At 46.0% G+C, this 27,276-nt stretch overlaps 2 protein-coding genes across 2 annotated transcripts; one reads left to right on the top strand and one right to left on the bottom strand.

Moving 5' to 3' along the window:
• Positions 1–656: 656 nt before the first annotated feature.
• On the top strand, positions 657–10,009 carry mapk6 (mitogen-activated protein kinase 6). Its single transcript, XM_068599459.1, has 8 exons — positions 657–790; positions 1,608–2,474; positions 2,596–2,913; positions 7,200–7,344; positions 7,874–8,038; positions 8,154–8,349; positions 8,568–8,685; positions 8,936–10,009. The coding sequence occupies exons 2-8, from the start codon at positions 2,238–2,240 to the stop codon at positions 9,992–9,994; spliced, it is 2,238 nt and encodes a 745-aa protein (XP_068455560.1). The 5' UTR covers positions 657–790; positions 1,608–2,237; the 3' UTR covers positions 9,995–10,009.
• A 7,229-nt stretch (positions 10,010–17,238) lies between these two features.
• Positions 17,239–27,015, bottom strand: usp8 (ubiquitin specific peptidase 8). The gene is made up of 19 exons (XM_068599457.1): positions 26,887–27,015; positions 26,104–26,277; positions 25,763–25,907; positions 25,575–25,660; positions 25,332–25,467; positions 25,039–25,093; positions 24,735–24,900; positions 24,347–24,509; positions 24,070–24,211; positions 23,617–23,870; positions 23,058–23,516; positions 22,297–22,371; positions 21,841–22,148; positions 21,501–21,719; positions 21,218–21,428; positions 20,093–20,329; positions 19,753–19,895; positions 19,499–19,631; positions 17,239–18,452 (listed from the first exon to the last, which is right to left on the bottom strand). Exons 2-19 carry the CDS (start codon positions 26,205–26,207, stop codon positions 18,294–18,296), a joined length of 3,195 nt encoding a protein of 1,064 aa, XP_068455558.1. The 5' UTR covers positions 26,208–26,277; positions 26,887–27,015; the 3' UTR covers positions 17,239–18,293.
• Between the last annotated feature and the right edge of the window lie 261 nt (positions 27,016–27,276).

Here is a 27,276-nt window from a genome sequence, read left to right as displayed (position 1 = left end):
TATTATCGGTCATTTTGTTAATATTTGAAGGAGCGATAAACAATCAAGCTAGCATCTTTCTCACTTCTTTCTGTTTCTATAGGATCGTGCCTTTTGTATACAATATATGTTTTTACAGTTGTGGCTGAACTTTGTTTTTAATGTATGATGATATGCTACATAGAGATGATAATGGCATAGTTGTTACTGCAGAATATTACTGACATCCATGCTGTTATCATTTCATCCATAAACCTGTAAATACAGAGTTTTGAATCCACCGCTGTCATGTGATCTCATCCAAACACTTGTTTTAATGACTCCTGCTGCATTCAAGTACTCCTCGAAGCTTCGATGTATGATGTGAAAACGACCGTTTGAGCATTCTGTTACGACATAGCCAACAATAAGACACCTTATAGAATGACAGAAAGCCAATTTTAGCGCATATTAGTGGCGGTTTTAAAATACCGTAATATATTAGATAATTAAAAACATCGGTAAACAATCATTTAACATATCAACAAAATACCACTCCAACTGTATAATAATAATAATAATAATAATAATTATTATTATTATTATTATTATTATTATTATTATAATAATTATAATAATAATAATAATAATAGTAGTTGAGGTATATCCGACTATCCCTGAAGGCAGCGTCGTGACGTCACGCCTCTCGTCGCTCTCTGCCCAGCCTCAATGGCGATTGCTACAGATCCGCAGAGCTCGGGAGCGGAGCTCGATCAGCCCTAGTCTGGGTTTGATTAAACATCAAACGAGTCTAATGCTACGAATACGGACTGTGAGTAGTTTTCCATATGCCGTTTGTTGTCACTATTGCTGACATTAGATGTCATTTCACTGTCGGTTTGGGGTCATTATTAACGGTTTGACCGATGTCTTCTTTGTGCTGCTTAGCGCGAGGAGAGCTACACCACGTAGTCAGGAGCCTCCGCCAACAACGACTCCTTTGTTCGCTTTATCGGCGGGTATCTCTCTAACGTCACGTTTAAATGTTCATGAAAGGGCCAGGGTTAGTTGAAATCCTAGTCTCCTTCATAATACGGTTCAGGTGTGTTCTACGGGGTGGACATGTTGTGTGATATATTAGGACCAAGTGGACGGAAGGTCTCTTGGTAGCAAGCTAGCTCGCTAGCTTGTCAGCTCGCCGTTACGCTTCCATTCTTGACTTATTCCGCCAACCAGCCACAGACCCCGTAGATAACGTTTTTAACATTCAAAGCTCGGAATAAAGACTGTTCCACCCTTTAATGTGCGACATGTAAACACCCTCGCAGGTGTTTATCCGAGCTGAGTCTCTGTTATCTCTCTTTATCGTATCGATACCCAAAAAACGGACAAGCCAGCGCCTGTACCGGGGAGGGTTAGTTTCCGTTAATGACGCCACGTTTAACCAAAAGCCGGCAAATGAGTCGGTTTGTTGTTTGACTGCTGATCTTGTGAAATTTCCAACATGTTTAGTCAGAGTTAGCGTTTGACACCATGTTTGTGAAATGGTAGCTTATTTGCTTACTATTGTAAAACTATGGACGCTTCTTTTATGGCACTACTTTGAGTTGTTCTCTTAACATTGGCTCTGTTTTTTTTCTGTCTTTTAGGTTATACCCAAGTAAAATGGAGGATAGTTTTGATTGCGACTGTGGCGAGCTTGAGCCACCTGATCATTGAGAGTGAAACATTACTTTGAAGACTTAAAGACCAGACCATTTCAGTTTTATAGATCAGGTGACTTGACTTACATTTGAATTACAGACGATACATAATTATAAACAACAACAACAAAACACACTAAGCTGCTCAGGACCAGTCAAACACTGAATGTATCTGCACTGTAAGGATGCAACACCATGCTTTTATAGTTTACTATAGTCTCAGTGCTTTTTAGTTGGCCTCAAAGACCATTCCATTGCAGTCTATATCCATTAGCTTATTCAAACCATTACATTCAAGATATCTACACGTCCATGATTGTAGGAGAAATTGCATTTAAATTTTACTCAAGATGGAACAAAAGTTTGACCGCACATTAATTCCCCAAATCAGATTCTGACAAATAGAGGGGGGGATTTGTAGTCATCCATACAGGGGTCAGCTAGCTCAGCCACTTAAGCAGTGGAGGGATTTTCGGATACATTCCTCTGTTGGTGTTAAATTTGGACTTGAAAAGGGCCAAAGACCACACATTCAGAGAAAGCAGAAGCTTGGTGTAAAAGCCGACAACAGTCACCATGGCAGAGAAGTTTGAGTCGCTGATGAATATCCACGGCTTCGACCTGGGTTCTCGCTACATGGACTTGAAGCCTCTGGGCTATGGAGCAAACGGCCTGGTGTTCTCAGCAGTTGACACAGACTGTGACAAGCGTGTAGCGGTGAAGAAAATTATCTTGACGGACCCCCAGAGTGTGAAGCATGCCCTGCGAGAAATTAAGATTATTCGACGCCTTGACCACGACAATATTGTCAAGGTAAGTTGCCGAGGGACTGCTCAAAAAAACTATTTATCAGATTTTCTAAAGTTGGAAAAAGTGTTACGTTCAATTTGAAAACTGACTTTCAACACGGACACATCCTCTTTTTGGTCCCCAGGTGTTTGAGACATTGGGCCCCAACGGTCGCAGGTTAACAGAGGATGTGGTGTCCCTGACAGAGGTCAACTCTGTCTACATTGTGCAGGAGTACATGGAGACAGACCTGTGTCAGCTGCTGGAGAGGGGCCTTCTGTCGGAAGATCATGCCCGGCTCTTCATGTACCAGCTCCTCAGGGGCCTCAAATACATCCACTCTGCCAATGTGCTGCACCGCGATCTCAAGCCTGCCAACCTGTTTGTCAATACAGAGGACCTGGTACTGAAAATCGGGGACTTTGGTCTGGCCCGCATCATGGATCCACACTATTCTCATAAGGTAGGGCCAGTCTCTGGATGGCTGTTTCAGTCTTGTGTTTGAGGAGAGAATGTGCATTTCATGGGTTTTCAAGATGACTGTGTTGAAATTATCCTCAGACAAGAGCTTTAAGACGTAGATACAGTTTTGCCAACTTTCTACCCAAAGATGAGTGCTTGGTTGCTCTGAGGCATGATGTTTGCGCAGTAATGTGGTTTTCCGGAAGGTGACAGAGTTTCACAGCAGGAAGTAAACAAGACGGGATGTGGTTCCTTGCGGTAACGCCTCTATTTCCTTTGTCAGGAGAAGTGAGGCTGTGGAAAACACAGCCATGAGAACTTTTTAGGGGAACCAATGTTGAAGTGGTAAAGGGACTTCATTACAAGTCTAAATATACACATGGTTGAGTTCACGATTATGAGGTTCAACAAAGATTATGATAATCCTTGTTCCTATGTGAGAAAAATACAGGAAATATTTAAATATATCATCATGCACACAACAGGCAGGTTCAGCCTTGAGCCTTTGCCAGCGTCTAATGGAAGTGTTAAAGTCTGCAGCAGATCGGCGTTGTTACTGGATTTTCCCAGCTGTGAGTCGAGCATATTGCTTTGTGCTACAGAACCTTCCCATGTCTCATCACATGCCAACATAATGTAAACCAGGGCAATGAGAGCATTGAAAGCCAGATGTTGACACACCCAATCCTGGACTTACATACTTTAAAGCTCTTCCCAGCATTTTGTTAGTGAAGCAGTGTAATGGTAGCAGTGAAGTAGATTGTGTTTTCATGGACTGTATTGACCGTTTGTGTTTCTCTACCCTTTTTATAAAATGATACAGAAATTCCAGTCAAAGGCCACATAGTGGTGCAATGTGAGGAAATGTAGGTTGAGAAGTCTCTCGGTAGCTGTTGAATCTCTTCTGGGGCGCAGAGGCAGCGACTCGCAGATTAGTCACTAGAGGGTCTGAAGTGGGCTCACGTGATGCCGTCCCTCTCGTTCATATCCCTTACACAGCTTACATCACTCTGAGACAAACTCACACACACTTGTTTACCACAACTGCTCATTTCCAGCACACCACCATGTTTTTGTAGTCTAGTCTCGTCTTCAGCTTCAATTTCTCTATTTTCACATGAGTCATATCTTGGGTGGAGACAACAGCTCTCTGCAATAAGAAGGAGAGGGCTGGTAGTTGACAGGAAGGAGTGAGTTTCTCACAGTTAAGTCACTATAGCCACCCACCCAACATTACTGCACGTCTCCCTTACAGCAGAGTTTTCCATGTGGGCTGTTTTCCCTCTATATAGGCAGTTGTTCCCTGATATGAAACATGCAGGCAAGTGGGTATTGAAGGCTGCTTGGCCGGGGTCAGCTCTCTTGTTTGACTATTGTCTGCCGTAGCACTGCGGCAGATTACTGCTGCTCAATTTTTGTCAAGAATACAAATGCTCTAGTCAGACTGACTTTAATGGGCTTTGACCCTGCTCTCGTTTTTCAAACCATGTCGCTGTGTTTCGTCTGTCTCTGCTATGATAACAATGCTGGGGGGGGGGCTGGCAAATCTCGACCGTACTCATCTGATTGGTGTTCGTCTGGTGTTTCAGACGAACATGAGGCTGATCTAAAAATGATCCCATCGCCCCCAAATGACACTGTGGTGAGTGTGGAGGCGTTGGTTTCAGTGTTGGCTGAACATTATGGCAGAATCTCTGGGGAGAATCAGCTTTTACAACCACCCTCTACTTGTGGTAGACGGGGTGAGTCGGGGCAGCTGGGTGGCCGAGTGCGTGTTCTGTGAATAACGTTGTTTCTAAATAAAGAAGGGCTCTTTGCCACTGAACTCTTGGTATCAGTAAAGTGGTGTATAGATTTATGCACCGGTGCTCTCGGCACAAGGCATTTGTTCCTCCTTTTTTCCCGCCGTTCTATTTTTTATTCCTTTTTGAATCATTTGGGTGAATACAAAGCTCCTCATGATTGCCATGAATGATTCTGTTTTAAGTATGCCGTATACAACTTGCCAAGAGACTTTGTGTTTCTGTGATATCTTTCCATTGTCTCGAGAAAGCAGGCCGTTTCTGCCTATGTGAACCTTAAGGCCGGCCCTGGTGGTGGCCCAGAATCAAGAATGGCAAGAATTCACGTGCCTCAGTCCAACTTTCCAACCCTGTTCCCCTCCTTTTCCCAGCAGCACTTTGTCTTGTTGTGGGAGCCTTTCTCAAGGCCTTGTTGTAGCTGCCTGTGTTGCCAGTTGTAGCTGCCTTTTTAACAAGAGAAACATAATCTTGTGGGTATAACACTCACCCATTTAGGTTTTAGCATTAGTTGTATTCAAGCAAGATGTTTTAACACAAGTTTAACTAAGGCTTTTTTACTACTCCAGGTTTGTGTAACACATTTAATGTGTTCCTTAAGTGATATAACGTCTGCTCAGTGTGGCAACGTGTGTTTTAGGGGGGAAATCCAGTCTAGTTTTGACAGGTTACGTCACAATGTCTTTATTAGATCTACAAAGAGATAATAACAAGGACACTTTCAGGAACGTTATACGGGGTGGAAGGTTCACAGAGGTCTTTTATTCCACACAAACATCCAACAAAACCACAACTGCAAGAACGCACACACATTTGACCTACATATTCAGCCGGCAACAGGCCGTCTGGCACCAGACTTCACAGGATCTAACCGGAGTTGACTGGCTTCCTGACTTTCAGAGATGTGGTTTCACTTATTTACCCAAGTTTGAAAATATCCTGCAGATTCTTGCAACTAATGGTTATTTTATTTTTTATATGGAACCAAAAGTAAGAAAGCAAGAATTATGGTGATCAGTGGGAACCGAGTGGACATTAGGAGCTAATTAATTGATAAACTGTTTATTTCAGTGTGTGGTGACAGTGAACCTCCTCATAGCCATCGAGAAGACTAGTATACGTGTGTGTGTGTATAAATTGTGTGTGTGCCAAGTAATGTATGGTGAGGCTTCAGTCACTAACTTGTGTGAAACACACAGCTTCACCCTGCAATAAGAGTCTGGCGGTGACCGCACTCTGACATCTGGTCAGACTGCTAAAGGTTGCTGTGATAAACCACAGAAACACTGAGGGAGCCTTTTATGAGTCACTAAATGTCAGCCTGGTCTGATCTAGATCAGGCCGTTGGGTTATTCACCAACCGTTGCCAGAGGTATTGAGATGACTGACGCGTTGATCCCTGTGTTGCAGTCGATGTGGTTGGTGGCTCCCTGAGAGCTCAGTAACAGGACGGGGGGAACTGGAGGGTTCAGCTCATGCACTTTCATGCCCTCAGCTGGTAGGCAAACTCTGATCGGCTCCTTTTGTAGTTCAGAGTCCATCGAGCACAGGATTGTCCTAAAGCAATGTCCCAACACTCAAGATAACCTAATCTGAAGCTGTTGCAATGCTCTGCTCAACTGGTTGCAGACTCCACTGTGACCACATTCACACATGAAGGACAATGCTTTGTCCTCAGAATGGGTGCTGGACTGCTTTTCCACTTTCAGTCTGTTGTGACCGGCCCTGTCGTTCCAGTGTACCTCTTCATGAACTTCACGGTTAAAGCCACTGCTAGACTCTGACGTACAGATAGCTGGTTACCCGAAGAAAGGAGTCTCACATGTGGTGTACAGTCATTTATAGGCTCATCACAATCCAAACAGGAGTAATGCACTCCAGTGTAGTGTGACGTAAAGTATTTGCGGCTAACTTAGGGCAGAAACTAAAGCCTGGCTCAGTGGTTGGCCGTCCATTTTGGTCTCATGGACTACCACTGCAATGGGTGAGAGGGGGGGGGGGGTTACCGTGTGTGTGTGTGTGTGTGTGTGTGTGTGTGTCCTTTGTGTTCAGTGTCCTGCTCCGAGTATTCATTGATAGGTGGCAGCAGGGATTATGCTGCTCTCAGACTGCTGACTGCACATGTCCGATCCGTCTTTTCTCTCTGGGTCTTTGTCTCTGTGTTGCGTACGTGAGCAGCAGGTTGGCCAAGGAGCACGAGGGCTCATCAGGTGCAGCAGCGGGCCTCGTGCTCGCAGCAGGGCTGTGTGGCACAGGGAAGCCATGTTCATCACATTTTACATTTTGACTACTGAGGGAAATTACTTTTTAGAGTCTCATTAACTGAACTAGATAGATAGAGAGACAGATACATAACTATTAATTCCCAATGGCAAATGTGTTTAAACCAGTGTTTTTTGTAAAAAAAGAAAAGAAAAGTGGTCGGTATGCTTTCTTGTGATTTCTTTGGGATACTTGATCTAAATATGCCTTGCATCTTCTCACACAGGGCCATCTCTCTGAAGGTCTGGTCACCAAGTGGTACAGGTCTCCTCGCCTGCTGCTGTCTCCTAACAACTACACCAAAGCCATCGACATGTGGGCTGCTGGCTGCATCTTTGCAGAGATGCTCACAGGAAAAACCCTGTTTGCAGGTAAATGTTGACTTGTTTTCTTGTCTCTGACTCACTGAAACACCTCAGGAATCAGAACGTAGTCTTTAAACCAGCCCGGGTGACTCTGAGCTAAATATGAGCACAGGTCTGAGCCAGGTGTTCTTCCTGCTAGTTAATGTCTTATAATAACAACAACAACAACAACAACTTTATTTATATAGCACTTTTAAAAACAGGGTTTACAAAGTGCTTCCACAGATAAGCAAAGCATAAACACAAACCAAGACCATACCATAAAAGCATTTAACCAAAGAAATAGCCAGAAAGAACCGTAGAAAACAAACAAGTTATTCTTTGGAGTTAGTCTCTGTGTCCTTATTGCTCTCTTTTGCATATCCAGCTGGAGCTGTGAGACTGGCTGTTCTGGTCAAAATGGCCTCGAGCTCAACACAAGACAAATACCATCTCTGATCTGATGCTCACTTAAAATAAACTCTGTCGTGCACTTGTTCAACGTCGTGTAACCCTCCAAGGAAAGAGTCTAATGTTTGTCTGCCTGGTGGTTCAGGAGCCCACGAATTGGAGCAGATGCAGCTGATCCTGGAGTCCATCCCGGTACTGCGCGAGGAAGACCGCCAGGAGCTCCACAGCGTCATCCCCGTGTTCCTCCGCAGTGACATGTCCAAGCCTCAAACGCCACTTGCCAAGCTGCTGCCTGACATCAGTCCCCAGGGTACGCACCCCTATTCACACGCTCAACATGTTGTCATGAACCAAGACCAAAGCTGGTCACGATCTCATCGTTCTCATTTGTTACTGCATCACCTCAATGGCCTCCTTCTCTGCAGCCCTGGATTTCCTGGAGAAGATCCTGACCTTTAACCCCATGGATCGACTCACTGCGGAGGAGGCCCTGGCCCACCCCTATATGGCTGACTACTCCTTCCCCCTCGATGAACCTGTCTCCCTGCACCCTTTCCACATTGAGGACGAAGTAGATGATATCCTGCTCATGGACCAGAGCCACAGCCACACCTGGGACAGGTATGCTCTCCTCGTCCCTCTCAAACACAGGACACCAGGCTCGGAAATGCTAATTCCACAGGCTGACATTTTGAGCTTAGTTTCAGTGGATAATATTGTTGCTTTTCTTTCTGCTAACTAAGTGGTACAACTGTGAATATTCAGGTCGCATGAGCAGAAAGAAAGCGGCACACAGGGACGGTTTGGTGACTGAAGTCTCTCTTTGATCCTCGTATCAGGTACCATGAGAGCCAGCTGTCTGAGGCAGACTGGCACCTGCACAGCACCCACGACCCCGATGAGGTCCAGGTGGACCCGAGGGCTCTCTCTGATGTGACGGACGAGGAGGAGGTTCAGGTGTGTTTGACTCTTGCTGTTGAAACGAGTAGTTTCTCTTCTCTTTATTGCTGCTTATTTTATGCACTTTAACAAAACATTTTGAATGCTGTAGATAACAGTAGAAAATAAGTTCCAGTGTTGCAATCCAAAGCTTTTTTAAGGAAGACGTGTCTTGCTCCTGGCTGGTTTATATGTTTATTTCGTATTGGCCCTTTGCTGGTTGGATGAGGTTTGAAGAGGCTAACTTACAGCTATTGTCTGTTTCAAGGTGGATCCTCGTAAGTATGCCGATGGAGATCGGGAGAAGTTCTTGGATGAGCCGTCTTACGACTACTCCACTCTGTTCCAGCCAGAGCGATCCTGGCAGGAAGACCACCACGAGAACAAATACTGTGACTTGCAGTGTAGCCACACCTGTAACTACAAGGCCGTGTCGCCCTCTTACCTGGACAACCTCATCTGGAGGGACAGTGAAGTCAACCACTACTACGAACCCAAGCTCATCATCGACCTCTCCAACTGGAAGGAGCAGCAGAGCAAGGAGAAGGGCAAGGCCAAGAGCAAGTGCGAGAAGAACGGGCTGGTGAAGGCCCAGATTGCGCTGCAAGAGGCAGAGAAGACACAGAGTCCGGCGGAGAAGGACAGCGAGCAGGAGAAACACCAGACGGAGAAGCCCCCGAGCCAGCAGAACCAAGGCTTTGACTTTGACTCCTTCATAGCCAGCACCATTCAACTGAGCCTGCAGCCGGAGCCCCGCCAGGAGGCGGCCCTCCTCGCCGAGGTCGGCCTCCTGAACGAGCTCAACTCTTCCGTTTCCAACCTGGAGGCTCCCCGCTCGGGCTCCATGTCCAAGTCCATAAGCCAGGAGAAAGAGGAGAAGTGCCTGGTGAACTTCGCCCAGTTAGGCGGAGGAGGGCTGGGTGTCGGGGACGGGGCGTGGCCGGCTCACCCCTGGGAGAGCTTCGGCTCCGGGGAGCGGGTCGGGGAAAACGGCTGTTTGATAGACGAAGCGGGCCGGGACATTCTCAAAGAGGACCAGAAGGAGAGCACGTACACCAGCTACCTGGACCGCCTGTTCAGCCGGAAGGAAGAGGCGGCCGGAGAGACCGCGGCCGGCTCTGAGGCGGAGCCCTCGGAGGGGAGGGAGCCGGACGACGGCTTCCTGGTCCTGAATGTTCAGCTGGACTCTCTGGCGCTGCCGGGCTTTGACGGCTCCGATGACTTGCCTCTGAAATCCATCCAGGCGTCCCTCAGCCCCTGCACTGTCAAGTGCTCCCCGCAGATCGCCCACAAAGCGTACAGCAGCATCTTCAAGCATCTTAATTAAAGAAATATCCTCCGACACGTGCAACATCTTGGCAGTTTTGGTTTATGTTTTTTTAAATGCGTTATATTATTGAACTTGAATCATTTCATACCTTTTTTTATTCTGATTACTTTTAATTATTTTATTAGTTTTTTAAAGAGTTGAGGGTGGATTTGCTCTATTTAAAACCTTTTGGTCATCGCTGTGAGCCCGTCACCAGGCCTTCATGGGTTAATGTCTGCGTCCTCGTTGCTAAACTGTCCTTGCACACTGAAGTACTGTAGAGGAGCGTGGGGGCGAGGGCTTGTTCGGTTGACAGGAGGAAAGATGCTCCACACTAACTCTTTCCTGGAGGGATGCAAATGAAAAAGGGCGTTGGATGTCTTTTTTAAATTTTTCGTTTGACTTAATGAAATTTTTCCCTGAAGAAAGCTTCCAAAAGAACCCTTTCATACTGTAAATCTGACACGTGATGCCAGCAGCAACCATTATCGTAGGCGTTATGTAAATGTGTTATCTACCTCAAGGTAACAGCCGCGAGAGACACTCGAAGCCGCACTAGTGCTTTACACGACCATCCGGTCTCACTTTAGCGTTTAACATAGTGAGGTGTTTCACTCATCATTATTTATTTCTAGCAGATGTGCGATATTTATTTTATCAAAATGTGTTATTTCAATGTGATTATTGAAGATCGATGAGTCGGACAGACTTCCATTTTCATTTCGGCACTATATGGGGGTTTAGGTTTCATGGCACGATGCCATCTGTTATGTTCTAAACGAAGTTAAGGCTTTCCATTTTCCACCAATATTATCCAAATGGATATCATTCTTTATGTTCCTTTTGTTTTTATTTATAGGTGCGTTCTGTCTTTAATGGAAAAATGGCTTTATAGTTTAAAGAAGCGCCTAAAAGTCTTAATTTTTTATCTAAATGTAATGTTTAAAAAATAATAAAACTGCGTGCATGGAGGCAAGAGAAAGGTACATCAAAGTAAAGTTAATGGTGAGTATAAAGTATGTCAGTTTTAACTGTACGTTTTTTGTTAAATTTCTATGTACTTTTTCCAGGCAAGCATGATAAATTAGGTTAAGGTGTAGCATGTAGAACACTTAAGGACTTCTTTTGTAATCATTTGTTCCCCTGTTCTACAAAATATCCAAATAAAATTACTGGCAAAGAGTTCCTCTTGTCGTCTTTGTGGTCGGATGACCGAGTGCTCTCAGGAGGAAAGTCCTGTTTTCTAACTTTCGTTTAGTTTGAGCCTCGACTAGCAAAGGACACGCTGACGCCGCTGACTCATTTACTGTCAGACTAAGTTACGCTGCGAGGGACGCGAGTGTTGAATCAGCAGCTAAATGCAGCTCTGGCTCAGTCCGCCACATTTCAGAGCTGTGGACTCTCTGCGTCCCAGCGGCTGTTGTGTGAAGCTGCAGAGAAACCAGCGGGATCGCGACAAAGTTCAACGCATTTCTTTGTCAACGTGTAGAAACCCTGCGATGCCTTTCACTGTCCTCCTGCCTCACCTTCTGCTTTCACTAACTCCTGCAGCTATGAGCTGCCTGCGCGGCAGAGGCGACGTGTTCCTGCAGATCAGATGAGGAGAAAGCATTTTCACCACAAGGAATACCTTTATTTTAATAAAGCATTTTAGTGTCTTGTTTAAATATGGTAATGAATGGTGTGCATCTTTAATAATGGAGTAATGTTTAACAAGTCAGAAAGGTTAAAGCACAAGTAATTCCAACCTGTTAACACTCAATTCTAAGTATAAAAGTACAAATACTCTTCGTATTTTACTATATACTGTATTATTGTAATATTCCTATCTGTAAGCAGTCTTGAGATGAGGTGGTCCTTTCATTCATCTCCCAAAAGGGGAAATGTAATGAGCCAACAATAATTCACTGAGCAGTGGCCGAGGGGAAAGCTGTGGCTTTAACTAGATGGTAACTCGAGAGTAACTAGAGGGTAACTCGAGAGTAACTAGAGGGTAACTCGAGAGTAACTAGAGGGTAACTCGAGAGTAACTAGAGGGTAACTCGATGGTAACTAGAGGGTAACAAGAGAGTAACTAGTTGGTAACTAGAGGGTAACTAGATGGTAACTAAAGGGTAACTAGATGGTAACTAGAGGGTAACTAGATGGTAACTAGAGGGTAACTAGATGGTAACTAGAGAGTAACTCGAGAGTAACTAGATGGTAACTAGAGAGTAACTAGATGGTAACTAGAGGGTAACAAGAGAGTAACTAGTTGGTAACTAGAGGGTAACAAGAGGGTAACTAGATGGTAACTAGAGGGTAACTAGAGAGTAACTAGATGGTAACTAGATGGTAACTAGAGAGTAACTAGATGGTAACTAGAGGGTAACTAGAGAGTAACTAGATGGTAACTAGATGGTAACTAGATGGTAACAAGAGGGTAACTAGATGGTAACTAGAGAGTAACTAGATGGTAACTAGATGGTAACTAAAGGGTAACTAGATGGTAACTAGAGAGTAACTAGATGGTAACTAGAGGGTAACAAGAGAGTAACTAGTTGGTAACTAGATGGTAACAAGAGGGTAACTAGATGGTAACTAGAGAGTAACTAGATGGTAACTAGATGGTAACAAGAGGGTAACTAGATGGTAACTAGAGAGTAACTAGATGGTAACTAGATGGTAACAAGAGGGTAACTAGATGGTAACTAGAGAGTAACTAGATGGTAACTAGAGGGTAACAAGAGAGTAACTAGTTGGTAACTAGAGGGTAACAAGAGGGTAACTAGATGGTAACTAGAGGGTAACTAGAGAGTAACTAGATGGTAACTAGATGGTAACTAGAGAGTAACTAGATGGTAACAAGAGGGTAACTAGATGGTAACTAGAGAGTAACTAGATGGTAACTAGATGGTAACAAGAGGGTAACTAGATGGTAACTAGAGAGTAACTAGATGGTAACTAGATGGTAACTAAAGGGTAACTAGATGGTAACTAGAGAGTAACTAGATGGTAACTAGAGGGTAACAAGAGAGTAACTAGTTGGTAACTAGATGGTAACAAGAGGGTAACTAGATGGTAACTAGAGAGTAACTAGATGGTAACTAGATGGTAACAAGAGGGTAACTAGATGGTAACTAGAGAGTAACTAGATGGTAACTAGATGGTAACTAAAGGGTAACTAGATGGTAACTAGAGAGTAACTAGATGGTAACTAGAGGGTAACTAGAGGGTAACTAGATGGTAACTAGAGAGTAACTAGATGGTAACTAGAGAGTAACTAGATGGTAACTAGATGGTAACAAGAGGGTAACTAGATGGTAACTAGAGAGTAACTAGATGGTAACTAGATGGTAACAAGAGGGTAACTAGATGGTAACTAGAGAGTAACTAGATGGTAACTAGAGGGTAACTAGAGGGTAACTAGAGGGTAACTAGATGGTAACTAGAGGGTAACTAGAGAGTAACTAGATGGTAACTAGAGAGTAACTAGATGGTAACTAGATGGTAACTAAAGGGTAACTAGATGGTAACTAGAGAGTAACTAGATGGTAACTAGAGGGTAACTAGAGAGTAACTAGATGGTAACTAGAGAGTAACTAGATGGTAACTAGAGGGTAACTAGAGAGTAACTAGATGGTAACTAGATGGTAACAAGAGGGTAACTAGATGGTAACTAGAGAGTAACTAGATGGTAACTAGATGGTAACAAGAGGGTAACTAGATGGTAACTAGAGAGTAACTAGATGGTAACTAGATGGTAACTAGATGGTAACTAGAGAGTAACTAGATGGTAACTAGAGGGTAACTAGAGGGTAACTAGATGGTAACTAGAGGGTAACTAGAGAGTAACTAGATGGTAACTAGAGGGTAACTAGAGAGTAACTAGATGGTAACTAGATGGTAACAAGAGGGTAACTAGATGGTAACTAGATGGTCGTCTCCATCGCCAGCTGCAGCTGCTTCTCGCCGCCGTTCCGTCCTGCTGGGAAACAAAGGAGGCGCTGCTGTTCTGGCTCTCTCGGTGACGATAGAGTCCTCAGAAGAGATTAAACCGGCTGGAAAACTGATGGAAGCTGCGGTGACCAATCAAACAAGAGCCTGAAGAATAGTTGTAGGTCAAAATGTGTGCTATATTTTGTGTGCTTGCATGACCTTCAACACGCCTCATCTGTGTCCTGCAGCTTCTCAGTGTTTCGCTCTCGGTGCTTCTGATGTCAGCAGGCTTCCTCATCACCGTCCTCCCACTCTTTCTGCAAGTTGCCACTGCAACTCTGCCGAGTCTTTCCCTCCTCCTGACTGCCACTTGTATTCTCTCTGAGGTCTCCCCGGCCGGTCAGGTTAAAAATACAATCAGGGAACACTCGGACAAGCAGCTTTACATCCGAGGCGTGGGCTACCAATTCAAGGTCATCGTTGCTATTCCATTTTCCTGGAACACTTCTGCAGGGCTTCCTCCTGTGGAGAGAACTGAACCAGCGTAAAGAGGCGATGCGCAGCTGGAGGAATGTCTGGCAGTGAGGCTGAATCATGTGGAGACGAAGCCGCCGACGTGCATCAGCTCAACGAGACGCTGCTCGGCGTCGTGCAGGGAGCTGGATACTAAAGTCAGAACACAAAGTACTTTCATAAATAGGCCTTATCTCCGGGGTCTTGCACTTTAGGAGCTTTATTTACTGCCAAAGTCACAGATACTCCAGCCCATCATCATCATCATCATCATCATCATTTTTAAAGGATCCCTAGTTAATGTGGTTTTGACTGACAGCTGTTTCCTGCAGAAGAAGCTTCTTCTTGCTCAACAGACTGACAATTTAAATATTAGCACAACAATTATGGGTATGGTGATTTAAGGAAGGAAGGAAGGAAGGAAGGAAGGAAAGAGGAAAGAAAGAGTCAGGTGAGGGGCTGGCCTGTGTTTTCAGAAGGTCATTTGTGTTTCACTGCATAATATCACCTGCATATGTCTTACTTGAGAGAATCCCGTCCTCTGCTGTGCTTGTTGTGTTGGAGCCACTTGACAGTGAAGCAGGAACAGTGGAAATGTTTCCTGTGTGTAAATGAGTGGATCTTAAAGTAGAAGGCGCAGAAAGCTCAAAGGGCGTACTGAAGGAAAGAAGATATTTGATATTAATGGATTAACATATTTTGAGCTTGAAAGTGTATTTGATTTATGCAAAAGAGCTTAAAGAACCTCAGCGATAGTCCTTTCAGTGTGGAGAAACCAGCCCGAAGACTACGTTTGTCTACTCGTGTGTGTGCAGGTCAGAAATGTACTGCTGGTGTCATATCATCCTCTGAAGATGTTACTTCTCTTACGGGTGAAAATAGATCAAATAAACTTAAACACTTTGATGCTAATCAGACAAAACAACGAGGGAGGCTTCTTGTTTTGTGCTGAAGGCAAAGTAAAGGCTTCTAAAGACCGTCTGGTCCGAAAGGAGACGTCGAAGCAAAAACGTGTTCGTCGAAACACAAAATGTAAACTGAATAATTTGTCTAAAATTGTGCAGACTTGATTGGTTCCAGTGATTCTGCCTCAATGTTCAAAGAGTTCTGTAAAACAAGAACATTATCCCTAATGACAGTCAAGAAGAAAAAGACTTCATGTTCTTCATTCATTAAAGTCTTTCAAATGATCATTTAATCTAAATCTAGTAATCACAGTACACGAGCCAGTAACGACTTCATCCCTCATGGACACACGAATGTCAAAGCACCTTTTAAATGGAATAATGGGATTAAAAGATATTCAGAAATGACAGCTTTGTCCACACATACGTGAATAGTCTGTCTTCTAGATTAAAGCATTGACTATATGTGCCTGTTTTACTATTTTATTCACATATTATACTGGTTTCTTCAACAGCATGAAACATATTCATGTCTTCAGCTCTTAACCTCTGAAATCACAAGAACGCGCCCTGAGATGCAGCGAGGCGGCGGCACGTCGCCGAGACAGTCGCCTGGCGACAGTGGATCTCAAGAGCAGATTCTCATGAGTCAAAGTGTCCGTTTCACCTGAAAGCAGGTCAACACACACACACACACACACAGTACGAGCAACAGCTTTTATATTATATTATTAAGTTAGATGAGGCTGCATTAAAGTAACTCCTGATAATTTAAATCCGGAAGCTGTTTTATCTTTTGACGCATTTTATTATGTGAACACACGCAGCTTGGACGAGTGATTTTACTGAATGTGTCCAAAATCTATACCCATTCATTGTTATTTTTCTCGTGGAGGCGAGTGTGTATTTATGTTTATGTCGTTATGTATTTTACAACAGGACTGTGTTGTGAAGTGTTGAGTTCGTGCACGACATCGTTCATCTTTATAGTCCCAGATGTCGGTCACTTTTCAGCTTCTGTCGGATGTTTTTCTCGGTGGTTTTGTGAGGTCTTGATAGATCTGACGGCAGAAGCAAACAACAATGAAACCACAGCCTGATATGAGCATGAACTAAAACATTCTGGGCCAATGGAGTTGTCTTTTCTATTCTTTGTCCGTCCTCTAGAACCACAGCGGCCACCTGAACTCGGGTCGCCACACGGCGCTGTGCCTCAGCGGTCAGAGGATCCAGACGGCTTCGTTCAGTCTGCCGCCGGCCCGCTGCTCTGCATCCGCACGCCGCTCCGCACGCCAACGAGAGGCTCCGCACGCCAACGAGAGGCTCCGCACGCCAACGAGAGGCTCCGCACGCCAACGAGAGGCTCCGCACGCCAACGAGAGGCTCCGCACGCCAACGAGAGGCTCCGCACGCCAACGAGACGCTCCGCACGCCAACGAGACGCTCCACACGCCAACGAGACGCTCCACACGCCAACGAGACGCTCCACACGCCAACGAGAGGCTCCGCACGCCAACGAGAGGCTCCGCACGCCAACGAGAGGCTCCGCACGCCAACGAGAGGCTCCGCACGTCAACGAGAGGCTCCGCACGCCAACGAGAGGCTCCGCACGCCAACGAGAGGCTCCGCACGCCAACGAGAGGCTCCGCACGCCAACGAGAGGCTCCGCACGCCAACGAGACGCTCCACACGCCAACGAGACGCTCCACACGCCAACGAGACGCTCCACACGCCAACGAGAGGCTCCACACGCCAACGAGACGCTCCACACGCCAACGAGACGCTCCACACGCCAACGAGATGTTCACACGCCAAAGAGACGCCGCGCCCGAGTTCACGGGCCGTTTGTTCCTTCCAGCCTCAGAACCAAGACATGAAACGTTGACAGAGGTTCAATCCGCTGATTCACTCAATGAGACACAAACAGTCGTTTGAAGCCGTTTTAATAAATAGTCAGCAGTTGTTTGAGGTTAATACAATGGTTATATCTGAAAGAGTTGTTTTAGAGCATTAAGAAATAAAATCAACAAGTAAAAAGAAAAAGCAGATGATCTCATGCTTGGCAATACAGCTTCACTCAGGAAGTCCAATCCTCCTCCAGAGACGCGTCAGCAGTTAAGGGTTAACTTCCTGCTCTCGTCAGGCAGCAAATGTTCAAAATGATGTCATCGCGGACACAAGTCTTCATTTTCTCCTGGCTCAGTACTGAACTCAGACCAAATCACACAAATCTAAATTACTCCTGGAAGCGTTCAGAGCAGGAATCGCAGTCATTTCCCTCTAAATAGTTTGTCTGAATATAATGATGTGAAGAGTTACATGTTTACCAGAACACTTTCTACGACAGACTTTATAGAAGCAGGAAGCGTTTCCTCTCAGCATCCGTGTTGCTCTGAAGCGCTCACAGTCCTTCTGAAACAACTTAAACTGAGTGCATATTGTGCGAGTGTGGCTAATAAACAACAATCTCAAGTCCCTCATCAAAGAATGCAAACAGTCACAGTTTAACCCCTTTAAGATAAGCTTCAGAAGGCCAGAGAGTTGAACCCTAAAACACAGTTTGTCCTCATGGATATGGTGATATTATGATGGCTGCTACTTTCAGGAAAAGTCATTTGGTCACTTAACAGATTAACAGATTAACAGATTAACCCTAACCCTCCAGTATTTACATGTGTGAATGTGCAACATCAGCATCGTAAGTGTGGAACAGTTAACCCCGGCGTGGACACCAGCTGCTCGGTCCACAGCGAGCGCAACAGAAGAAGAGAAGAGCATCTGAAGCGGCTTCAGCCGACGGCGAGCGTCCAGAAGAGTGAAGGAGCGTCTGGTTAGTCACAGACAGTCAGTGATACGAACAGACGCATGTTGTGTCGGGTGAAGTCCTCTAGCAGCTGAAGCGCTGTGTTTCTGCAGCGTGAACCTGCAGCCGGTCCTCAGCGGCTCCGGTGGAGTATTCTCTCCTGGTTGCGACGGCTCCATCACAGGGCGGAGTAAAACAGGATGTAGGCGGCGGAGGACTTGACGGAGGAGGTGGAGATCTCGTTCACCTCGTGGTCATCGAACTTGTACCAGCGCTGTTTGAGGGCGTTCTTGCAGTAGGCGGTGTAGTGGCCTCCGTCCAGCCCCCCGTAGTGGTTCTGCTCGTGGGAAAGAAGCGCGTTAGCACGCGTTAGCACGCGTTAGCACGCGTTAGCACATCGTCGTGAGGTTTGAATCCTTTCTTGCTGTGGTTTGGAATAGGAGCTTAAAAAAGTGAAATCATTCATTTTGTATTTGATGAAAAAGGAGGTCTGTAGCAGGTCTCTAAGAGGTCTGTAGCTGGTCTGTAGCAGGTCTCTAGCTGGTCTGTAGCATGTCTCTGAGAGGTCTGTAGAAGGTCTGTAGCATGTCTCTAAGAGGTCTGTAGCATGTCTCTAAGAGGTCTGTAGCAGGTCTGTAGCATGTCTGTAGCATGTCTCTAAGAGGTCTGTAGCATGTCTCTAAGAGGTCTGTAGCAGGTCTGTAGCGTGTCTCTAAGAGGTCTGTAGCATGTCTCTAAGAGGTCTGTAGCAGGTCTGTAGCATGTCTCTAAGAGGTCTGTAGCATGTCTCTAAGAGGTCTGTAGCATGTCTGTAGCATGTCTCTAAGAGGTCTGTAGCATGTCTCTAAGAGGTCTGTAGCAGGTCTGTAGCATGTCTCTAAGAGGTCTGCAGCAGGTCTCTAAGAGGTCTGTAGCAGGTCTGTAGCAGGTCTCTAAGAGGTCTGTAGCAGGTCTGTAGCAGGTCTCTAAGAGGTCTGTAGCAGGTCTGTAGCAGGTCTAACGTCTTCTGTTCATGCGTTTGTCTCTCAGCTTCAACCCTCAAGGTGTTTGTCTCTAAACTTTGGTCTCCTCGCTTCTTATTGGCTGATTCTCTCAGTGTGTGTGGACCAAAGCACTGACAGGATTTGGGGAGATGTAGGAGATATAACAATACATAACTACATAACAATATTATACATAAACGTTAGTCTGTGCTGTTGCTGGTATCTCTTGTCCTTTTAAATGTTTCTATTCTTGTTTTTAGATTTTGTTTCAGTCTCTTAACTTCTTCTGTAGCATTTCCAGTCATTTAGTTTTACCCTTTGTATAAAAAACCTACATAAAGACATAATTATTCATGTAATTTTTGGAAACACCCTTCACAACATAAACACTTGTACTTACTGAAACTCCGTAAAGGCAGTATCTCTTCAGGGACTGTCGCGGTCCAATGACGTACTGGGCCAGGTCCAGCGTGTCCAGAGGGAAGTCCACCGCCGTCTGCAGCTTCTGCTTCCAGCGGCCCTCGTACGAGAAGCTGCGGAGTTCATGAAAGAAGGAGAGACTTCAAGTGGGACTGAAGGAACACGCTCGTCCTACCTCCTCACACTGAGCGTGTGTCTACAAGCTCCTCAGAGGACATAGTGAAGAATGCAAACCGCTTCAAGTGCACCAAGACGATGGGCGGGACCTTCCAGATCTCCAGCTTCTTGGTGGAGTCCCTGTGGGCCTTGCAGTGTCTGCAGAACACCTTGTTGTTGTCCGTCAGCTTCTCCTCCTTGGAGAACAGCCTCAAACAATCCTGCCAGGAAGCAGACAACGAATCAGTTGACAAAGTAACTTTGGCTTTTCATACATAGAAACTTCTTCAGCCTCAGAGGCGCAGCCAAACAAACAGATGTGTCAGTAGTTCAGCCATAACTGACGAATGTCGCGCGAAGACTAAAGGAATACAAAAGAAACAGGACCAGTTTGAAGCTGTTAAAAGAGCCGTCTGACCTGCAGGGAGCACTTGCTGGTGGAGGCCAGAGGCAGCGACAGGTACATGAAGGTCTCAAATGTCCGGGACTTGCGGTGGCAGGTCAGACACTCCACCGTGGACTTGAACTGGCCCTGGAACAGCGCGACGATGATGGACTCATTGAGCAGCTTGTGTTTGCTCCAGGCCAAGTCGGCCGCCGTCTGGTCGTCCATGTGGTCGTTCTCCTCCTCCTTGTACCGCTTCCTGTTGTCCGCCTGACGCCAGAGACGGAGAGACATCAAGCAGCTACTGCCTCGGGAGTTAGCAAAAGCTTCACGACTCACGCAGAGACATAGCACAGTGGTAACGATTACAATATCGCAGCTAGCGTTTAGAAAAACAGACTAAATATCTGAATGATGAACCCATCTAATCCGTTTCAGCTTCATTAGCATGCATTTCAGCCAAATCACTCAAATTATGATATGTAGGAAGATATGAGAGGCAGGTAAACCCTTTCTAATTAATATCTCATTAATTAGACCGACTGATCTGGTCTGAAGACAGAGACAAAAGGGATGTGATGAAATGGAGCGTTTCATGAGAAGTGCACATCAGCATAACCCTGAGTGAAAAGCTTGACATTAAATTGTGGTGAATGTGTTACTGTGACTCATCTGCAGGTGGACACACTCGCCAAAGTATCTCAGAGCTCCTCTAAAAGAGCTGGCAGCATGTGTTGCCTTCACTGGGAAAAAGGTCTTTAAAACACTAAAATAATTCGGTATTGATGTTCAAGAGAGCAGAACACGTCTAACTATTCACCTCGTCCCTTTAGAAATGCACATGAAGTAAAACCAGTAGCAGGCAATGAGGCATGTCTTGGTCTCCATGCACAGAGGTTCTGACAGATGCAGACACACACACTGCTGCAGAGGACACACAGCTATTTACTTACTCTCTAATGTGCCATCAAAAAGAAAACCAGGTGAAAAAACAGAAGGAAAATGACAAAATACTAAGATTTAATAGTTGACAGCATATGTGCACCACATACAGGGGTTGTAAGACAAGCCACACATTCTTCATTCACTATGCACGTCGTGAGGACGTTTAGTTGCCAATGTTTCTTGCAGCACGTGGAAGCGTCTCCATGTCTTTACCTTGTTGAGGTCCTCGTGGAGCCCGTCCATCAGGAACAGCAGCAGCTCCTGGGAGTCCTGCTGCTCGTAGCCAGCAAACTGCTCATTGATCTTCCCGATGGTGATCTTGAAGTCCCGTGGGCTGATGCACTTGTACAGACCGGCCCACAGCGCCTTCATGATCACGCCAAACTCCTCCGCCACCTCCCCTTTGTGGCCCAGTATGTTGTACCTGGAAGAGGACCAGAGGTCACTTACTGGCCTCGGCGTGGTTCTCTAGAGGAAGTACGAGCTGGGCCCTGACCTGTTGATGTCCTCCATGTAGTAGTTGTTGTTGAAGTACTCCGCCATGGCCGGCGTGTTGCACAGACACTGCAAGATGGAGTTCATGTAGCACGTGTTGCCCAGGTTACGGAGGCCGGTCAGCGATGCACCCAGACCTCCAAACGAAGGATTCAGGTTGCGAATTTTGGCAGCCGACGGCCGTACAATCTCCACTTTAGAGTAGACTTTACTGGGAGGCCTGAAAGACAGAGCAGCACAATGCAGCAGACGCAACACGTCCACAGGGATCCACCCAGTGAGAGCGAGACAGCGGTTCGAGAGGCTTTGTCCTGTGGAATGAAACAGAAACATCTGCCTACTTGGTCTCTCTGTTGATGGCGGGTATGACGGCAGCAGAGGACGTGGTCGTCGAGGCCGCCGCCTTCTTCTGGGCCTCCTCTCTCAGGTCCTGGCTGATGTCGGGGGAGGAGTAGGAGCGCTTCAGTTTGGACTGCTCCCGCTCTTGTTCGCGGCTGCCGTCCGGCTCAGACGCTTGCGGCGGTTTCTGTTTGGCCGGCGGCGGCGTGGAGGGCGGCGTCTGGGGAACGGTGACCTCCGGAGGGTACAGGTGGACACGGTTGGTTGGGGAATGGTAGTATCGGTACGTCCCCGTCACCGTGTCAAGGAACTAGACAAAGATGGAGGGGTGAACATGAAAAGAAAGAGAATATCAGGGGGGCGGCTTAAGGAAATCATTATTTCTCAATTCCAACACACACTTCTATCTCCAACTCCAGCAAAAGACTCAAGACGATTCAGATTTAAACATCTGGTACCTTCATCCAGCCGACGGGGAGGCCTGGGACACTGCGACCCATCTCCTCGCTCCTGGCCCGGGTCAGAGGTTCCCTCTGTGGGAGGAACACACACATCTTCACCTGAAGCTGCTCGACACACAATGGTGACGACAAGAGGAACAAAATGGATTTCAGGTGTTTACCATAAAACAAGAGACCAACATTCTTGTGTTTGTGAATTTTTACAAAGAAAACACATTTGAGAACATACAAAGAACAACAGCCCTAACTGCTGCACATTTGTTGTTTTTTATCCATCAAATGTTTATAATATGTCGATGTTCACTCTGACTGGCAGTGACGCAGGTCAGGGTGAGCAAGAGAGAGAAAACATACAAATGAAACTGAAGTGACACCCAACTGCATTTAGTGGTTTTGTAACGTCATTCTGGGTAACGAAGGTTTAGAAGAAGAAGTGTGAGCAGCCAAAGTTTTGAAATCATTCATTCAATGTTTTATCTCTAGAAAGAACTGTCTTCTGGGCTCTAGTCTTTCTTACTTTGGTCCTCAGCTTCACGGGACAAAACGGAGCTTTTAATCCTCCAGATCATGTGATCAGGTTGATGGCTTTATGTTTGAAGAGTGTGTGGACTTTTGGACTTGTGGTCTCATGGTTTAAATGGTCTTTTCTAAATGCATTTAATGTTTCTGTTGCCTTGGGACTTTGTTTCTATGTCCAGTTTGTCTCTACACTGTCACAAAGAGGCAAAAGAAAAGCTCTGGAAGACAAGAGGACTCACCTTAATGTCATTAACGAGGTGGTTGGGAGCAGGGGAGTCCAGAGACATACTCTTTGAGGGCGTGTCCGAGTTCTGATCCTTCCCCCTCCTCTCTTTCCCGTTCCACACTTTGTTCTCTTTATCCTCCTCTTCCTCGGCCTTCTGCCTTTCCAGTTTCTTTTTCTCCTGAGGTCCATTCTCCTCATCTTCCTTCTCGAGCCTTTCCTTCTGGTCCTTCTCCCGTTTCTCTTCCTCCACACGACGTTCCTGGTTGCGTTTCTCCTGCTCTTGCTTCGCCTTCTCCATCCCTGCCACCGCCTCAGAGTGGATCTGGCTTTGTTCTTCTTTAGAGAGAGACGTGTTGGTGATGAGCGACGGTTTGCCCGAGCGGTCGGGGACAAACGGGCTGTTCGGCAGAGAGTCTTTAGCTGACCCGTTCTGGCCCGACAGCCGGACGGAGGGTTTCTTGGTACGGTCAAACTGGGACAAGAGAAAAGGAGGATGAAGCAAAGCATGAGTGAACTTTATCACACTAGAGTCCTCTCTCAAAGTGTGATAGCTATCAGGGGAGATACAATACCTGGGGGAAAGCCTTGCTTGTTGCAGGGCCCTTCAGACTCAAGTCTGGCCCAGAATTTGTGTCGCCCGTGACGATTGAATCCAAAGCATCCGGCAGCCTGTCGGTAACCACGGATGTTTCCGATGTGGGGGCTTCTGCTGGTGGAAACCCGTTCAGCAGCGCGGGAGCGGAGGGTTCCTGAGGCCTGGGCGCCGCCTCAGGTGGGGGAGGGGCCGGGGGCTTTGGCTCCTCCAGCGATGGGTAGCTAAAGTTCACTGTTCAAAACATCCAGACCGTTGATTTAAAGATACCACTAACCCAAAGAGGAGGTGTGAGACAAGATAGTTTTTACATTTAGAAAAACATCTGAAACAAAATTAGGCTCATTTTATGTGATTAATTTGCTGCTGTAATTTATTTTAAAAAGCAGCTGCATGAACACAACGAGCGGCGTGCACGAGCTGTAACACTCACACCGGGGGGGGGCGCTGAGAGTCTTCTGTCGGGGGGGCCGGACGTGAGCGTAGGTCGTGTACATGGGGTAAAACAACAGCCAGTTCTCGTAGCCGCCCTCCAGCACCAGCGGCGCACTGCGCAGGACGGTGACGTTGTCCCACTGCAAAAACATCATTATTAGATTATTATCACAGGAAGGTTATGGTGTGTTATTCACACACACACACACACACACACACACACACACACACACACACACACGTGCACAAATGGCCACAAACAACACTTGAGTTACCTTGTAGAGGGCATCTTTGAGGCTCTGCAAGGTGGTGCCGAGTGCGAGGTCAGTGACAGAACTGAACCAGTCCAGGAGGACAATATAATCCACAACGCCGCGCCTCCGCCAATGCTCTTTGGACATCTCCGGCAGCTTTGCCTCAATCTGACTCACAATGACTCTAAAGAGTCACGACAGACCAGTTCAAGAGGTCAGGTTTAAGAAACTGGACTTTTTCTCTCTCATTGTTTAACATTGTTTAAATACTGTTTAACATTGATAAAAACAGAGGGAATAGAAAAACAAGGCAACAAAAATAAACAAAATAGAATAATATTATCCTCCAAAACCAGATAACAAATTGCACATTCAGAGTCAGGTCACGCAGCACACCCTGTGCTCTCACCCCGGGCTGACGGCCTCCTCGGGGACGCTGACGCACGTCTGGCCCGGCACATGAAGGCGAGACTCCTCAAAGTCCTTGTGGCTGCGGGCATCCATGACAATTATTGATATCGTCTGGTCCTTCATCATCTGGAAAAGCCCCTCAGCTGAAATCCCACCAGCTGCCACTGCCAGATAAAGTAATTCAATTACACACAAAAAGTAAAGACATCTTGGGTTTAGGACTAAACATAATGAAGGTTTCTAGTGTGACCTCCCCTCAGAAAGGAGAACATATTTCTCAGACTTTGTATTATTCTGCTCACCTTTCGAGGTTGCATTCTTGAATTCAGTCTTCTTTTCATTCTGTTCTCCTTTCACCTGACACACAACAATCACCTGGTTAATATGGGATTGTTGATTTGACATCACATGACATTATAAACACAGTATAACTTTCAACAATGACATGTGTACATGTGTAAATGAAACCAGTAGTGTTGCTGGCATACAGATGTAAAAATGAGTAAACTTAGCGAGTGTATAATTCCATTGAAATCGTGTGTCCGGCTCATGTGAATAGGTTTTAATATGCAGATACCATAACAGCACATCTTACCTTTTTGCTGTCCTTGTTTGCTGATGAGACTTTTGGAGAGCTTCGACTGCCATCTTTCTCTGTGATCTCCTCCTTCCTTTTCTTCTCTTGTTTCTCCTTCTCCTCGAGTTTTTTTCGAACCTCGACTTCCTCATACCTGATAAAATGTAGAGATTAGCAGAGTAAAATCTAACAAAAGTCCCATATGCTACCTTACAGCTTTCGCGTTATTAACTTGGGGACAATCCAAGACAATTCTCTAACCTGAGTTTAAGGCTTTCAGAGAGCTTTTCGGCTTCTTCAATGGCTTTCTTAAAGCTGTTTGTCCCAAGCATGGTCATGAAATACTCCTTGGAATAGAGTGGGATGACATAGAAACAACCCAGTCTTAATACATTTACACAGCAAGACTCTACATGCAAAGTATACGCATTTACAATGATCAACTATACCGGTTGCTGTATGAAGTCTGGTCTTTTCTTGATAATGTCATATACAGTTAAATACTTCATGTACATCACATAAGCCTTCTCCTCGTCTCTGTCCAGACGACACTCCTCTGCCGCCTTGAAGATTTTACAGGCACTGTGAACATAGCTGCAACATAGCAAATTAAGCAAATTAAACAAAACATCGTTTTACTACCATCATTGCAATATCCAGGACCTAACTGGGGGCCTTTTCTGGTGTGTTAACACATCTCGCTGGCCTCACTTAAAGACTCTGTTACCAGTGGGTTTGTACTGGATGCCATATCGGGTTGATACCAGTACACAAATCAACGTGACGGTACCTTCTGGTGCTCGTCTTGTCCGGCTTAATTTCAGCCTTTTTATTGAGTTCCCCCAGAGACGTGGACAGGTGCAGGTCTTTGACCCCGGTGGAGACGGCCGGCATCTTGGAGGCCGTGTTCAGTCAGAGCTCGCAGGCAGGACACCGCTCAGTGCTGGACACACGACCCCAGCATCTGTGGAGGAAATGAACATGGGGGAGAAATGGATAAACACAGTCCTCACAACAGCCAGCTAGCTCGCGAGCCCACATGTGAGAGATTGCTTGCTGTTAGCTTCTTATACCGTCAGTCGAGATTACAGTTCAGTAATAAACACATCGAGTTTCACTGGCATTTAAAAATGACCACAATCACACTAGCTGAAAACATGACACGTCGATGATGATGGCGTCTGACGTCAGCTGTCTGTCGAGCTCACTGTAACAATGGAGGGCTTGTGGCTGTAACGCACGTCAACATTGAGGACAACGAGCAATAGTGTTCTGGCTGACGTTAGCTTTGACCGGATGGCTGCTGATCTGCTCAGGGGAAATAACATTGGTGTGATTCCCAGTAGATTCCGAACCAACCATTGCTTTAATACAAGCACACGTTAGCTGGCTAGCTACATGTTTATCTAGCTACGGTATCTCCACAGCTAGCTCCGCTAGTGAGCGAGCTACACGCAGTTTGCCAGCTAGCTAGCTGAAGTTGTGTGTTTCCGCAGCTCCGTTACAGACACACTCAGCCGCCGAGAGACAACAACACTTAGTGGCTGTTAATGAGATACTGTTCAACAATTACCTCCTTCTCATCCGCTGCTTACACTTTAGCCACTTTGTTGACAGCTGATTACTGATTTCTTGTTCCGCCTCCTCTCCTACTTCTTCTTCTTCCTCCTCCTCCTCCTCTTCTTCCTCCTCCTCCTCCTCCTCCTCTTCTTCTTCTCCTCTGACGTTTTGCGGCAGCTGCGATCCTTCATGTCGTAGTGCTGCCCCCTGCTGGAGCTAATGTTCCGCCTCGCTGACCACTTTCTCTTGTACTTCACACTGTAGACTACCCCTGGTCTTTGTCAGTGAACGTCTCTCTGTGCCGCTACGGTTTGGGTTAGGGTCACATGAATGTTTCATATTCATTTACACAAGTGTGCAGACACTTCGAGGAACAAAGAGTCAGTGCCCCCCCTCCCCCTCC

The sequence above is a fragment of the Clinocottus analis genome, unplaced genomic scaffold (genome assembly GCF_023055335.1).
Source record: "Clinocottus analis isolate CAN_PGR_092001 unplaced genomic scaffold, fCliAna1.0.p SCAF_47, whole genome shotgun sequence".
Classification (NCBI taxonomy): Eukaryota; Metazoa; Chordata; class Actinopteri; order Perciformes; family Cottidae; genus Clinocottus; species Clinocottus analis.
This window is presented reverse-complemented; position numbering and strand designations above follow the sequence as displayed.

Excerpts from the sequence above, each read along its gene's own strand:
- mapk6 (XM_068599459.1), top strand. The coding sequence starts at position 2,238 with ATGGCAGAGAAGTTTGAGTCGCTGATGAATATCCACGGCTTCGACCTG. Across the intron at positions 2,914-7,199 it reads ATCCACACTATTCTCATAAG|GGCCATCTCTCTGAAGGTCT; the intron begins GTAGGGCCAGTC and ends CTTCTCACACAG. Across the intron at positions 8,350-8,567 it reads CACAGCCACACCTGGGACAG|GTACCATGAGAGCCAGCTGT; the intron begins GTATGCTCTCCT and ends TCCTCGTATCAG.
- usp8 (XM_068599457.1), bottom strand. The coding sequence starts at position 26,207 with ATGCCGGCCGTCTCCACCGGGGTCAAAGACCTGCACCTGTCCACGTCT. Across the intron at positions 25,468-25,574 it reads TCTGAAAGCCTTAAACTCAG|GTATGAGGAAGTCGAGGTTC; the intron begins GTTAGAGAATTG and ends ACATTTTATCAG. Across the intron at positions 25,094-25,331 it reads CAAACAAGGACAGCAAAAAG|GTGAAAGGAGAACAGAATGA; the intron begins GTAAGATGTGCT and ends GTTGTGTGTCAG.